The 15,879-nt window shown below is 48.8% G+C and overlaps 1 protein-coding gene across 1 annotated transcript in view; it reads right to left on the reverse strand.

The window, feature by feature from the left end:
• The window catches only part of CLCN1 (chloride voltage-gated channel 1), a 33,662-nt gene that overhangs the window by 15,830 nt on the left and 1,953 nt on the right, over positions 1–15,879 (reverse strand). The window contains exons 2-12 of the mRNA XM_070046294.1: positions 14,045–14,165; positions 13,516–13,647; positions 12,790–12,918; positions 12,422–12,555; positions 11,148–11,225; positions 10,048–10,126; positions 3,763–3,888; positions 3,348–3,432; positions 3,024–3,125; positions 2,608–2,692; positions 2,184–2,333 (exon numbers count right to left, since the gene is read on the reverse strand). Coding sequence (XP_069902395.1) covers positions 2,184–2,333; positions 2,608–2,692; positions 3,024–3,125; positions 3,348–3,432; positions 3,763–3,888; positions 10,048–10,126; positions 11,148–11,225; positions 12,422–12,555; positions 12,790–12,918; positions 13,516–13,647; positions 14,045–14,165 — 1,221 coding nt within the window. The remainder of the gene's footprint in view (positions 1–2,183; positions 2,334–2,607; positions 2,693–3,023; positions 3,126–3,347; positions 3,433–3,762; positions 3,889–10,047; positions 10,127–11,147; positions 11,226–12,421; positions 12,556–12,789; positions 12,919–13,515; positions 13,648–14,044; positions 14,166–15,879) is intronic.

Genomic DNA, 15,879 nt, shown 5'->3' on the forward strand with positions numbered 1-15,879 from the left:
ATGTTATAAAGAGCTGAACTGAGAATCTTATCTGTGAGCACTGAGACTGCCAGAAGACCACATAAGCTAAATTTCAAATCAAACTGTGGACAAATAGTTCTAAGTCACTTGTATGTTTTAATGTGCCTACGCACCCTATTGTCCGCACTTTGGAAATAACAAGGGTATGGTTATGCGTCCAATGATAAGACAGTGAAAATGCTGGAAGCAGTGATTACTAGGTAATATCATGGATTTATAGCAGTGAATGGTTTTACATTTAAAATATTATAGAATAGCATAGGCCTGCTTCAATCTGTTGGGCTTGAAATACAGCCCAAGAAATGTGAGTTTCTTCTCGATTCACTTATTATGTAGACATTGTTGAGGATGTGATTCAGTGAGAAATTAATAAGAATGACATAGAGTTGAGTCCTGCTATATAATCCAAGTAGGCTTCTCAGAATAAATTTTAATCTGTAAGGTGAAATCCAGAGATATACTTGGGAATCTGAGGAAATGAGGTCAGGTGGGAAGGAAATGTTGAAAACACATACAGAATTTTGTTTCTCCAAAAATTTTCAAACGCTTAACATTTCAAAAGTATATATGATCCCGAAGTTACCGTACAGCTCAGTCTAGAGGAGTATCAGAAAAACACCATTGTTATCATTGAACAAGAAATCCTGAGATGCCATCAAAACTTGGACTTGGTTACCGCACATGGGTTTGTATGCTCAACAACCAATTACAGGAAGCCGGGGTTTATAAATTAGAGAAGATAAGCTCTATAACGAAAGTCCCAAAATCAGACCCCTAACAAGACACGGAGAACTTCTTTATGATAAAAATATCAAATCTTTTGAAGGAAGAAATGAAAATGATCTAATTAATAAAGTGGGTGTGCAAAATATGGAAGCCACAGACCCAATTAATCCCCCTGGAATGGAATGAAGAAGAACATACATAAATACAGCCTCCAGAAACCCCACAGCAAATCCTGAGAACGTAAGTGACAGAATTGGAACCTGGTATGTCAAGCACCTGGTATCTCTAAGGATAAGACCATTGGCAAGCACATTAAATGAGCAGCAAAAAACCATGAAGGAAATTTTAAAATAATTTTTTTCAACCATAAGCGTTAGATTCACCAAAGATCAATAATCAAGTATTACATATTTGGCACACAGTAGCTGCATGAGAACATTTATTGAATAAATGAACCCACTACAGCTATTACAATATAAATATAACTTAGTGACTCATATCCTGGGGAAATATAGATTCACAATAAATATCAAGAATAAGTTAATAGCAAGGTACGAAAAAACATGAAAGATTAATATGGACAGACTGTCAAATGAAGGCCCTAATATATAGAGGAAAATGTTGGGTTATTCAAGCAAGACATACTATTAATAATCAGGCAATCATCAAAAAAGAGAAAAAAAAGGCAGCAATTATAACAGATGTCACAACCAGTGATGGAAATAAAAATATACTTGTATAAGGCAGTAATTGAGAAGTCTATAAACACGTGATCCTTAATGGGCCAATATAAAAAAGAACTGTTATAAAAGAGATCAGCTTTTGTTTCCTCATTGAAGTTAGAAGAAAATGGTTTAAGAATGGCAAAATCCTCACAGCCTCACTACCTAAATAGAGAATGATAACATTTATAAAAATTATTTATAGTCACTAATAAAGTGGATTTAAATATTTTATCCCTTTTGTAATTCTAGAAAAGAGATCATCCACTAGACTGGGGAAAAAATGGATATGCAAATCATCTGAAAATGGATAATCAGATGCATGGAGAATGAAGTACCTAATTATCTACCATGTGGGGGGATTTGGTTAATTTATCTGAGGTCTTTACACAGTTATCTGTATTGTTAAGCTCTGTATTGCTAAGCTCTTGTCCTTACTTACTTGGCTGCTGTCTCAATAATTTAGCAAGCGGAACCTTTAGAAGGGTTATAATAATTATGGCAACATCACTAAGCTGACATGAATGGAACATTAACCCAGATATTGGTTCACTTCTCTAGATGAGCAACTTACTTACGTTCTGGTTTCCAAACTGTTTTTTTTTTATTAGGTTGGACGAAGACCAAATGAAGTTTTACCGTTCCCTACCCTATGCACACCCTGTTTCTGTTGAAAACAGAAGCCCAGGGGGCCAGGAATGTAGGGAGAGGTACCTTCATGATGAAGAAGAGGATGATGATGACGACGACATTGACTTTTGGGTGGATCCACACAGCTGACTGGCCCAGGCTTTCAGGGTCCCCTTCATGCTTTACCCACGTGTTGTTGTCAAACAGGGTACTGATGGCTTCGCGAGGCATTAACTGTGAGAGGAGGAAGCAAAAGGGAGCAGTTCTCCAGGGATGTTCGGTACTTCCATTTTTTTAAGAGAACCAATTCCCCAGTTTCATTTTTCACGGGACCCTTTTGCTTTTTTCTCAGGGAGAGAGTCTATCCTTGGGCAAAAGCACATATGCTCAGAAGCCTGAGGGACACCTGTGCTCTTTCCTCCTTTCCATGTGGCCCTGTCCTGGCTTTGTCCCAGTCATGTGCTCAGTGACCTGACTCCCACCCTCAGAGGTCACCCTTGGAGCTGACCTCTCCAGCCATGAATTGTCCCATTCCTGGTGGGAAGGTGAAGGAGGCGATGACAAAGGTAACAATTCCAGGATAGAGCAGGCGGCTGAAAAAGAAACAATTAATCCTCACCCTAATTTAGTCAGGCCATAGTGGACAACTCTCTGGACTCTGGTAAGCCAAAGTTTTACTGTCGTCTACTACAGTAAAACTGGAGTCTACTGTAGTCTCAGGCCATTAGACAGAGAATTCTCTCCACCAACAAGCAATCTTTAAAGGGGAAACTACACCATTCATCCTTGTACAGTATCAGGGCTTCTATATTTTATCACAAGCCACCTGAAGGCATTTAACGCCTTCCACAAAGATTAAAAGGGAGGAACTCTTGGAGAAAGCACAAGGTAAACAGGTAGGGCAGAAGACGGGCGGTGACTCACTGCTTCGCCAGAAACTGGCTGAGGGCCTTGTGCTTTCGGACACCGAGCATGACTTGGCGATGCAGGTACACAAATACAGCTCCCAGGAAACCACAGCAAATCCTGAGGGTGTAGGTTATGCAGAAATGATACCGTCATCCCTCGGACCCGGCTACCGCAGGGAAACAAATACCAGGCACACACCTTCCCTTTCTACCCACCTCCCCCCAACGGTTTACACTTCACCCACACCAACCCCACCTTCCCGACTTGGGTCCCTTCCAGTGCAAAGCCACGCCCCAGCCCTGGTTCCCCACTGTCCTCCGAGCAGACAAACCCACTGACCCGATGGCTGCAAAGGCTGGGAGCTCCTGCAGGTCAAAGGGGAAATCCATTCGGAAATTGGTTCTGAAGAGAGCTGTGATGGTGACTATAGGATGGAAAGGCCAAGGATTATGGTGGGAGCATCACAGAAACGCACCGAGAAGGAACCAGGGTCATAGGTTTTAAGGATTAAAGCTTCCTCCCATCCCAATGTCTCCTCTTCTATTTGATTTCCTTTTTCTAACACTCCTGGCTGAGACACTCTCCCCTATTCCATGACCTGTATCCTTGCCCTATATATACGCTTGGGCCTTGGTCTCACTTCCCAGATGATGCCATCCACTCTTTTTCTGCACTGCCCCACAGAACTTCCCTCCACGCCCCATTACCAGCCTCCCTATTTCACACCACCTCCACCCCAGGGCTCCCCTGTTACCAGCATCCTTGTTCCACACGGCTAGCACTCGGAAAACAAAGGCGCTGAACGTGGCTGCAAAGAATCCTCGCCAGTAGTTCCTCACGGCGAAGTAGGTAGAGGTGACCTCGATGCTAAACAGCACTCCTGTAGGGGCCAGGAAGTAGGGTCAGGTGCAGACAAAAGTGCGAGGCTCTCTCCCGCACTCCCACCCCGTGGACCCAAGGAGCTTTTGCTGAAACTTCAATGACAGGGGGAGCAGAACTGGGAAGTGATGATCTCTTAGACTGCGCTATGCTCTAAACCATACACCTGCTCATGCTAGCAGTTTTCTGCAGGCCAGGGATGTGGTTCAACAAGATACAGAGAGGATGGGAAAGGAGGGGGTTTAACCCACGAAACCTGAGGGTCAGGTGGTCGTGCCCTTTCCATCCCTTAGAAAGCAAGGTTGGGTGGGATTCACAGTTGTCTGGTATCCACAGGGATTTGAAAAATTTCTGCAAGAAAAGTTACAGAAGAGAAAGCTTCCAGAGCAGGTGCTCACCGGAGTGCCAAGCAGAGCTTAAGATTTACAGGGACTCTCCTTAACACCCCCCTCAATCTCTCCTCCCTTCTCCCATGCACCACGTACCATGCAACTTTTAGGGAAGAAATGAGAAAAATGAATAGGAAAGGGCTTTGTGAGAGCTGACAATACTCAATATTGCAAGAAAGGAAGGAGGATTCATCCACATTTTTAAAAAAATTAATATTAAAAACCTGACTGAAAAGGACCAAATCCAGGGGGAAAACCAAGAGGCCAGAAGAAGCTATAAACAATTATGCTTAAGAAAGGTGGGTGATGATCCCTGGTCAGGGAACTAGATCCCACGTACGTGCCGCAACTAAGAGTTCGTGGGCCGCAACTAAGACCTGATGCAACCAAATAAATAATTTTTTTTTTTTTTTTTAAAAAGAAAGGTGGGTGAGGTAGAAGGAAACCTAATTAAGAGTCCTAAGTTGTACTGTTTCTGAGAGCAGTTGCTGGAACACAAATGAGAAGGTAAATAGATAGAAAAATAGCAAGAGTTGGTGGAGACAAAGTAAGGAAGCTAATAAGGGTATAAAAGATAGACTTAAAACATGCAAAGAGGGCTTCCCTGGTGGCACAGTGGTTAAGAATCCGCCTGCCAATGCAGGGGACACAGGTTCGAGCCCTGGTCCAGGAAGATCCCACATGCCGTGAAGCAACGAAGCCCGTGCGCCACAACTACTGAGCCTGTGCTCTACAGCCCATGAGCCACAACTACTGAGTCCACATGCCACAACTACTGAAGCCCGCGGGCCTAGAGCCCATGCTCCGCAACAAGAGAAGCCACCACAATGAGAAACCCGCACACTGCAATGAAGAGTAGCCCCTGCTCGCCGCAACTAGAGAAAGCCCGCGTGCAGCAACGAAGACACAAAGCAGCCAAAAATAAATACAGGAAAAAAAAAGATGCAAAGAAAATAGTCTTTAAACATACCAAGAATCAGGGAATAGACTGTGATTAGATGCAAAGAAAAAACTTACAAGAGAATTACCTAACACCTGGCTAAGCCTCATTTTTATCGGAAATGAAGAAGGAAAACAAGGAAATACAGCCCATAATTAGATGAATGGAGAAGAGGCCCAGACCTAGGAAAGCCCGTGAACTAGATAAGGTTCGTCTCCCCTTGCTCTCTGCGAGAACGGCTGCTGGCCAGCCCAAGCCCCCCAGCCCTCTCCTCCGTAGGTGACAGTCAGCGATGACAGGAAGTCATTTATGCCAAGGGAGTGTGGTTACTTCCTCGTGGAAGAGCTGCTGCATTTGGACAGGGGATTCCTCACGGTTAGCTCAACGGCGCCTTCTCTGGGAAGGTATCCCCGATCCCCCTCCGCGGGTAAAAACAGTCCTTCCCTTCCCTTGTTCTCTCGGAATTCTGGACTATCAGAGCACTTAGCACTTTCAGGTATAGTTATTTATTTACATCTCTGAGTTCCCCCAGGATTGAAAGTTCCTTGGAACCCAACGCCTAACACAGTGCCTGGTACATAATCAGGGCTCGGGGCCTGTTCTACGGATGCACAGAAAGGAGAGGGGAGAGGGGGACGGGGAAGGAAGAAAGAGAGCAGAAGAGAATAGACGGGGGGCATTTCAGAAAGCAGGGGGTCTGGGGGACAGAGCTTTGCTAACCACCTCTTGTGCCTGCTCCCCAAATCTTAGCCGGTAAGGCAGCTGTTTCCTTGGCCTAAAAGGACTTGACACAGTGGGGAGTCAGGTAGAGCAAGTCTCTCCTTTTCTTTTTTTATTTATTTATTTTTTTTTGCGGTACGCGGGCCTCTCACTGCTGTGGCCTCTCCCGTTGCGGAGCACAGGCTCCGGACGCGCAGGCGCAGCGGCCATGGCTCACGGGCCCAGCCGCTCCGCGGCATGTGGGATCCTCCCGGACCGGGGCACGAACCCGCGTCCCCTGCCTCGGCAGGCGGACTCCCAACCACTGCGCCACCAGGAAAGCCCCTCTCCTTTTCTTTACCAGTAACAAAACCAAAGTCGGCTTTGATTTGTCGGATGTAAACTATCCGACTCATGAATGGTTTACGACCAGTTTTTGAAATCCTAGGCTAGGTTTTCTTTCCTGCGATGTGGTTCTGGGACACCTTCTCTAACAGTCTGTCACTGTGTACTTCGGAACGAGAGCTCATTTTCATATTCGCCTGAGCCAGACAGAAAATGTGCTGCTAAGAGGAAACAAAGCATTAAAAACACAAACAGCATTTGGAAACTCTCTGGTCTCCTAGGTTCTGTAATATTGCTCTCTTTCCCACCCTGAAGGCTCCTCTCTGCCTTCTCCCTGGCGCCTTTGCCTCTGCCCAGCCAGCGCCTTGTCCTTGGTCTCCAACAACTGCTACTCATAGACACACTTTCTCAATTTCATTCATGCCCATGGCTTCAACTACCACCTCCATGCTAACCTACTGGTTAACAAAGCAATGCTTTCAGCTCAGTTCCTGAACCTCAGACTCACCAAGCCAGCTGCCTATTTGGTATCACTTGGAGACGCCACAGGAACTTCAAATGCAACGTATTCAAAGTGAAATGTATCAGCTCCCCCAGACCTGTTTCACTTCCTATATTCCCTATCTTTTTTTTTTTTTTTTGCGGTACGCGGGCCTCTCACTGTTGTGGCCTCTCCCGTTGCGGAGTACAGGCTCCGGACGCGCAGGCTCAGCGGCCATGGCTCACAGGCCCAGCCGCTACGCGGCATGTGGGATCTTCCCGGACCGGGGCTCGAACCCGCGTCCCCTGCATCGGCAGGCGGACTCTCAACCACTGCGCCACCAGGGAAGCCCCCTATATTCCCTATCTTGCTTGCAGCATCACTATCCACGCCATTTCCCTCGTTGTAAAATTGGAAGTTAGTGTAGATTCCTCCTCCTTTCTTACCTTTCACATCCTCACATAAATCAGCCACCAGGTCCCATCGATTTTATTTTCTATCACCCATATATATCATCCTGTTCTCTGTCTCTTCTGCCTCTGCCCAGTTCAGTCTCTCATTATCTAGCATCAGGACTATGACAATAGTCTTCTTGTTAATCTTGGATAAATCCTGTTAATCCACAGGCCAGTTCTATCCTGCACAGATTTGCCAGAGTTGGCCACGTCACTTCCTTATTTGAAATTCTTCCATGGCCCCCCTTCACCTGTGACGGCGTTCCCCAAAGTCAGGTCCATGAGATACTATGAGTTCCATAAGAAGGTCCTTGCAAAAAGAATTCTGTGGGAAATGCTACACTTGGGATATTCACAATACATGTCAGCATATCAAACGTTCTGATAACTCTTCCAGTTTAAAAAACTACCCTTTGGGGTTTCCCTGGTGGCGCAGTGGTTGGGAGTCCGCCTGCCGATGCAGGGGGCACAGGTTCGTTTCCCAGTCCAGGAAGATCCCACATGCAGCGGAGCGGCTGGGCCCGTGAGCCATGGCCGCTGAGCCTGCGTGTCCCGAGCCTGTGCTCCGCAACGGGAGAGGCCACAACAGTGAGAGGCCCGCGTACCGCAAAAACAAAAAAACTACCTTTTGAACCCAGTATTTTTCAACTTATCTTATCTTGGAACACTGTTTAAGGGTTATGTCTGTTAACACCATGAACTCTGTTCCATAAAACACATTTGGGCTAATTCTAGCCTAGAGAATGAAATTGACATTCTTGTGCATTTCCTAGGAGGACCTTCAGGCTTCAGCCCCCAGGTACCTATCCAGACTCATTTCCTGTCATTCCTTCCCCTGTATCCTCTAGAAATGCACATATATGTTAATTTTAGTCCCTTACATCTTGACTTTGCAATGCTGTCTCCTCTCTCTCCAGAATATCTTCCTTGCACTTTGCCCAGGCTGCCACTGGGACGCTTCTTGAGTGAAGTGTGATGGTCTGCTTGCCTTCCTGTCCACCCTTTCAGCCGTGGGTACCTGAGAGCACAGGAACCAGCACAGCGCCCAGAGGGCTCACGGCAGAGGGCACATATGGAAGCAAAAACATATTTGCCATTTTAGCCAAACAGTGAAGCAAATTTCTTTCATCGGTGTAAGGAATTAAGAGTTGACCATATAGTGAATAAATTATTCTAATTTTTTAATTTTAGAATTAGTCTATGTTCATAAAATAAAGGCAATCAAGTAATGTTATCTGCAAATTCATTTAATATTTGCCACTTATTACAAACATCCTGAAAACAGCATTTTGACTTTTCAATGCTTCACATTTTCTCAGGAGCCACGTTTTATCTGTAACTTTTCTATTTGCCTCTCCCGTTCTCTACACGGGATCATGAAGAACCTTCCTCATTCACCCCAGAAATTCTAGTTTTATGCAAACAATTCATATTCTCTTCACTTTAAAAGAATCTGATTAGAAACAAAAACAAAAAAAAAATGCTACCTTTCTAAAAACGTTCTTCAGACCTTCTGGATTTGTAAGACAAAAGACCAAATAAAGGTGAAAGCGGGTATAAATGCAAGTGTGAGCATTTAATGTGTGCAGAAATTCAAACACACGACCCTTCACTGGCTGATGACTATGACTTTAATGACAAGAGCTGACAACAGAAGTGCAAACAGGATGCCAGCTGACGTGTTCGCTGACATTGGTTCAGTGTCAGTTCAAGTGAGCATGGTACGTTTTCATTAACTGTACGCGTTTATCCATACATCGTTCCTGAGCCAAGTCATCTTAGTTTCCTGAAGACTCCTCTGTGCAAGGACTGATTACGTGTTCATAATTGAAAGACACCTCTAACAGCTGGTGCGTTTAAGAAGCATATGCCTTTCCTGCAGTTTTGCTTCTCAGATTGTCAACATGGTGTCTTTTTTATCACCAATGAATCCAATGAATGATCTTTATAATCCTTGCTCTGTTAATCTGGTTATAACTGTTACCAATGAGTAAATAAACAGATACAACAGCTTTCTCTGACCATGCCCACTTGTTAGTTATTCAGGACAAGGAAAATAATCTGAAAGGTTACCCTATGTCTAACATTAGTAGAAAGAGCTAAACTCAATCTTAAATTGCTGGCAAGGAAAAATGACACTTTACTTCCACCTGTAGTCCTCATTTAAAGTTGATTATTGGGACTTCCCTGGCGGTCCAGTGGTTAAGACTCCACGTTCCCAATGAAGGGGGCACAGGTTTGATCCCTGGTCGGGGGACTAAGATCCCGCATGCCCCAAAGCGCGGCCAAAAAATAAAAATAAAGCTGACCATTAATCTAAGTAAGGTCCGCCTAAACTTCTGTGTCATTAACAACATACAACCAAAGGTAAGTCTTCCCTTGGAGAAGAAAATACACAGAGGTGTCAATTATACTTCAATTAAAAACAATGACAAAAATGAATTATTCAAGAGCAAAAAACCAAGAGGAACATCCACAGGAGTCCCCTGTTAGAAGATGTAATAAGTGAAAAGCAAAAATATCCAACAATACGACGGGTTTTAATATAAGTACGGGACCCATAAAGGCTGCCTCGGTTTTCCTTCCTGGCTCTACCACTTATTAACAGGATGACCTTGCTCAAGTCACTAACTCTCCCTCTCTTCCTTAATGTAGATCTCATCCAGCTTTGGACAGGAAGGGATGTAAAGTCCTTAGAACACTGCCCGCGCATAGTAAATGCTCACTAAAAGCTATTCTTGCTTTACTCTTGTTTTCACTGCTCATAATGGAACTTGGGGATGCTGGCGAAAACTGTTTTGGGAGTAAGACCAGGCAAGTGGACAGACGCAGGCGGGGGTAAATCACTTGCCTCCAAGCGGTGTCCCAAAGCAACAGCCGACTCCTACTGCACAGCCCACGGTCAGCATGTCAGTGTAATAGTATGGCTGCTACTGGGGGAGACACAGACAAAGAGCCAGATGGGAAGGATGGGCAGGGGGGCAGAAGAGGAAAGGACAACAGGCAAGGGTGGGGAATAAAGAAGGAGCGGCTTAAGTCACAGGTAATCACAGTGGCCCTGTCTCCCCCCTGCGATCCCAGGCCAAGAGAAACTCAAGTTAGTTTGGCAAACAGGAAGTGATCTCCTAGCACAAGGTCAAACATAGAAAATGAAATAAATGTTAGGCAAATATATGGAAGGAAGGTCAGCCAATCAATGGTCACCAGAGGGGCGCTGGAGATGGGGACAATCACGGCAAGAAGTGTCAATAGCAAGAGAGACAGGAAAGGACTTCAGACAAACAGCACCAATAAGGCCGGCAAGAAACAGCCACCAGCCTCAAAAGAACAGACAGCTCCCTGGTAAAAAAAAAAAAAAAAGCGCGGGTGCCTGGAGTCCAGGGCCTGTGATCCAGGGTCACACCCTGAAGGCCCACCCACCAGTCCCTCCGCGAGCACCCCTCTCCACCCCAAAGCTTGTGGCAACCGCTCCAACCCCTCGGGCCACCGGGGTAGGGAGGAAGTGGGACTTGCCTCCGACAGGGGCTGCAAAGCAGCATCCCACGCCCACCGCGCAGGCCGACACCAGGAGATCAAGCTGCCCAGGCACAGTCTGCAACAGAGAAGCTCGCGGCCAGGGCGGGGGAGCGCGCACGAGACGGGGTGGAGGGGCAGAAACAACAAAGGGACGGGGTGGCACCGGAGGGGAACTGACACCCGGGCGGCTGAGGAGCGGACCACGTGCCGAGCCCCGATGCGGTGGCAGGGATCGGGGTGGGGGTGGGGGGCGTCAAGGAACGGGTACAGGCTAAACAGCGGCATCGCGTGGCTGCAGTAGGCAGGTGGCGCCACGTGTGTGGGGACGAGGGAGCGTGGGTTAGCGCAGTGCCCGGCTCAGCATCACGGCCAAGGCAGCCCTGCCCCACCCGCCAGCGCGCACAGCCCCAGCTCCTTTTGCCTTCTCAGCCTTACCTCGTACACCCCACAGAGCACGGACATGAACTTGCTGAGGACAGCGGCGCAGATGCTGGCAATGTGGACAAAAGGGCCCTGGGAGAGAGGAGGGGGACGAGGGGTCAGGGGCAGGGGGCCGGATGGGGGGCTTGGCGGCATTCTTGGACAGACATTGGTTGCTCCAGGCACTGTACCAGGGGCTGGAAATACAGACGTGAGCAAGATAGAGGTTCTGCCTTCGCAGAGCTTCATCCCAGGGAGGAAGGGGGGTGATACACCAGCATATTATCATTTCAGAAGATGTCCCCCGCTCGCCACGAGAGAAAGCCCCCGCTCAGCAACGAAGACCCAACGCAGCCATAAATACATACATACATACATACATACATTTGTTTCAAAAAAAAAGGGAGAAAAAGGAAATGCTAGGGGCTAAGAAGAAATTGAGGGAGGGTCAGAGGAGAGAGAGAGAGACAGGAAAACTGAGGGTGGGATGGGGAAGGTCACAACTGAGTAAGGCCTTGATGGAAATGAGGCGTGAGCCGCTTGGGCACCGGGAAGGAGAATGTTCCAGGCTGAGGGGACAGCAAGTGCAGGAGCCCCACGGGGGGGGGCGGGGGCAGGCTCGAGCAGTTGAGTGGCAGGAAGTGCCTGTCACTCAAGCTCGGGGGAGGAGGGGCAGCCTGATCCCCACAGCCCCCCTAGGCCCCAGGAATAAGTGTGGACCTCATTTGAAGAGGAATGGAAAGCCATTCAAGTTCCTGACCAGAGGGCAGACATTCCTGATTCCATTTTGAAAAGATAACTCTGGCTGCAGGGGGGGGGCGAGAAGGTACAGGAGCATAACCTTGAAAAAAAACAGCCTCTTTTAGGTCTCAGTTTTCACAGAATGTGTCTGGATTGTCTCTAAGGCAGTGGTTCTCAACTGGGGGAGATTTTGCCCCCAGGGGACCTTTGGCAATGTCTGGAGACATTCTGATTGTCACAGCGGGGGTTGGGGGCGGGGAGAGGACGGCTGCTGGCATGTAGGGGGTAGAGGCCAGGGAGGCTGCTAGTCGTCCTACAATGTACGGGACGGCCCCCCAGAACCAAGACTTACTCAGCCCCAAATGCCCACTGTGCCCAGGATGCGAGATTCTGCTCTAAGGTGCTCCCAGCGCTGATGAGGACCTTCCCATGTATCTCTCCTCCGGAATCCCCATGGTCCACGGCTGCCCCCGGAGCTCCCTCTAGACTCAGTGCCGCCCTCTGCCTGAGGACCTGCCTAGCTCACCCCACAGTAACTGGAGTCCTACCTCTTTCCCCACAGGGATGCCACTGCCCAGCCCCGCAGTCAGGGCCACAACCTTGGCCACGAAGGCCTTGAGGGTGAGATATTCCTTCAGGACAACCCCGCGAAGTATTGTCTTCATTTCAGGGATTCCAGAGCCTAAAAGGGTTTTTAAAAAAACGATTGTGTGCAGGTTCAAGCTGGAGGTTAAAGGTAGACGGACATCCAGATAGTGGACATGGGGGTGGGGCGAGAGGTCTATGGGGGGAGGACAGTAGCAAAGCGGCAAAAGGACTGTCAGGGGGGTGGGGGAGGGAGGGAGGGGAGCGCGAGGTCTACAGGCCAATGAGATTCTGCTGGATTATGTTGATGGCATGATGGGGAAGTTCTCACCGACAGCCTGGGGAGAGATGAGGTGGCAGAAGAGGGCACTGAAGAGGATGAGGATGAGTGGGAAGCTGACCCAGACCAGGAACTGCAGAGGCAGGTTGGGCTGCATCTGGTAGTAGGTCCACTTGTAGGCTGCAGAGACAGGCGTCTGGGCTTAGTCCTATGTGGATGGCATGTCGCTGCCGTCCCACACTCGCGGCATGGAACAGCGTGCTAGGAGCGTGCTCCCGCCATGGCTGTCCCGTTTGACCTCAGAGATGGCACTGTTCTCATTTGACACAGTGGGGGGGGTCTAAGCTGGGGGATGAGACGTGACCCGTTCAAGTTCCCACCACTTGTAGGAGGTCAAGTGGGCGCCAGTGCAGCAAACCACACTCTGTGGGCACGTCATTGGAGGCTGTGGCTCACCCAACCACCCCGGTTAACCTGGCACTGAGGGGCTCCTGGGACTCCAGGTGTTTCCAGTTGCCTGAACTGAAAAGTCCTAGGAGAGCTAGGACAAGTTGGTCACCCTGTGAGAGGGGTCCCCACAGCTTGGCTGGTAGCAGGTGGGAGGGGCAGAAAAAATGGATCTGGGTCTGGGTCTGGTCTCATCCTGGGCCAGAGCTACACCTGATCTCCTCTGTGCCCCATCCTCCTCCCAAAGCCCCCCCAGCTTACCCTAGGTCGAAACTCTAGAACAACTGCAGTATGGGGAGGGCTGAGGGCAAAGGGCCAGGTTAAACCTACCCTGAAGGGTTTTGGCACTGACATAATCCATGCACCAGCTAACCAGAGCCATAAGCAGCCCCAGAAGCAGCAGAAAGATCCAGTCTTCCCCTAATTTTCTTCTCATCACGAGTCCCAGACGGTGGATACAACCTAGGAAAAGAAAGTAAAGGGGAGCAGGTAACCAGTCACTACTGTGTGTGTGTGGCTGAGGACGGGACGTGCAGGGCCCTCGGGGTCTTGTCTCTATGTCTCATTCCCTGAGTTTCTTCTCACTGCTCTGCCCTTCAGAAGGCACCAAAGTCCAATTCCCCATTGGCTACTTGATTCCTTTCTAAACCCTAGTTTCTTGGGGCTGAGTGGAAGGGATAGCAGGAAGGCAGAGTGAGAAGGACATGGGAGCCATGTCTTCTCCTTAATACCTGGAGGAGGGCTTTGGTGTGCGTGTGGGGATGGCGAGCCAGAAATATGCAGCACGTCTTCTGAGCTAGTGTCCTAATCCCTGTACCTCCTTGCATTGCACATTCCTTTATCCCCCGGTCCCCATCACCTTGACATTTAGAATAGTGATCCTCTTCCGTGTTGTCCATGGAAGCACTGGAGTCCATCGTCTTGGGCATCCCCGTGTCCTGCTCGTTGTCTGAGAACTGTGCTTTGTGATGGCCATAGATCTGGACAGAGGGAGATGGGAAAGGTCTGTCTTGTTGAAGAGTTAGAAGAAATAGAGGGAAGCATATAGATCCATAGATAAAACAAACAAACAGCTTTTAAAAATCCTGGGTGTTGGGCTTCCCTGGTGGCACAGTGGTTGAGAGTCCACCTGCCGATGCGGGGGACACGGGTTCGAGCCCCGGTCTGGGAAGATAACACACGCCGCAGAGCGGCTGGGCCCGTGAGCCATGGCCGCTGAGCCTGAGCGTCCGGAGCCTGTGCTCCGCAGCGGGAGAGGCCACAACAGTGAGAGGCTGGCGTACCGCAAAAAAAATAAATAAATAAAAATAAAATAAAATCCTGGGTGTTGAGGGCCTTGGGCAGGGTCACTTTGTGGTCATCCGTGCCCTCCACTCCCCACTCTCCGTCTGCACTTTTCCTACTCCTCACCCTTGTCTATCCATCCACACCTTTGCATATCTGTAGTCATCTTGGTCAACAGCAGCCTTCATCAAGGGGACCAATTTCTACTCTGAAGTAGGGATACAAAAACTGTGCTAAGGGCTTTCCTGGTGGCGCAGTGGTTAAGAATCCACCTGCCAGGGCTTCCCTGGTGGCACAGTGGCTGAGAGTCTGCCTGCCGATGCAGGGGACACAGGTTCAATCCCTGGTCCTGGAAGATCCCACATGCCGCGGAGCAACTAGGCCCGTGAGCCACAACTACTGAGGCTGCGCGTCTGGAGCCTGTGCTCCGCAACAAGAGGCCGCGATAGTGAGAGGCCCGCGCACTGCGATAAAGAGTGGCCCCCGCTTGCCGCAACTAGAGAAAGCCCTCGCACAGAAACGAAGACCCAACACAGCCATAAATAAATAAATTAAAAAAAAAAAAAAAAAAAAAGAATCCACCTGCCAGTGCAGGGGACACAGGTTCGAGCCCTGGTCCGGGAAGATCCCACATGCCGCGGAGCAACTAAGCCCGTGAGCCACAACTACTGAGCCTGCGCTCTACAGCCCGCGAGCCACAACTACTGAAGCCCGCGCGCCTAGAGCCCGTGCTCCACAACAAGAGAAGCCACCGCAATGAGAAGTCGGCACCACGACGAAGAGTAGCCCCTGCTCGCCACAACTGGAGAAAGCCCGTGCACAGCAATGAACACCCGATGTAGCCATAAATACATACACACATACATATATACATAAATGTATTTTTTTAAAAAACTGCTGATACTGGGCATCTGCATCAATTACATGTTTTTGTGTCACTGCTTCCTGTGTCTCAGCCTCTCTCTTGTTTCCCCAGACCCCTCACACTGATGTGGACGGGGTAAGGAAAGACCAGCAGGTGACTCTTCGTTGCTCTTGGCCTTGGTGTGTCTAGCTTCAATGAGGCCCCTCAGTTGCCCTGCCAGGCTTAGAGAAAGCCCGTCCACCTCCCCTTCCTGTGCTCAAATGCACAAACTGGACCCAGCCCGGATAAAGCAAGGCAGTCCGCTTCCTCCTGAAGTAGAGCTTGCGTGTTTGGGGTGTGTGTGTGTGTGTGTGTGTGTGTGTATGTGTGCAAGGTCTCTAACTGCCCCACCTCCACTGCACTAACTACGTCCTCTGGAGCCAGGGTCAGGCCAGGCCATGTTGCTGGTTCTGGGAGAGCCTGGGTAGAAGAGATCTGATTTCACAATACAAGAAGTAGAGTTTATGCCCGAGTCCTGGACAGGCACGCACTAATACCCTGCTCCT

Source organism: Globicephala melas, chromosome 9 (assembly GCF_963455315.2).
Source record: "Globicephala melas chromosome 9, mGloMel1.2, whole genome shotgun sequence".
Lineage (NCBI taxonomy): Eukaryota > Metazoa > Chordata > Mammalia > Artiodactyla > Delphinidae > Globicephala > Globicephala melas.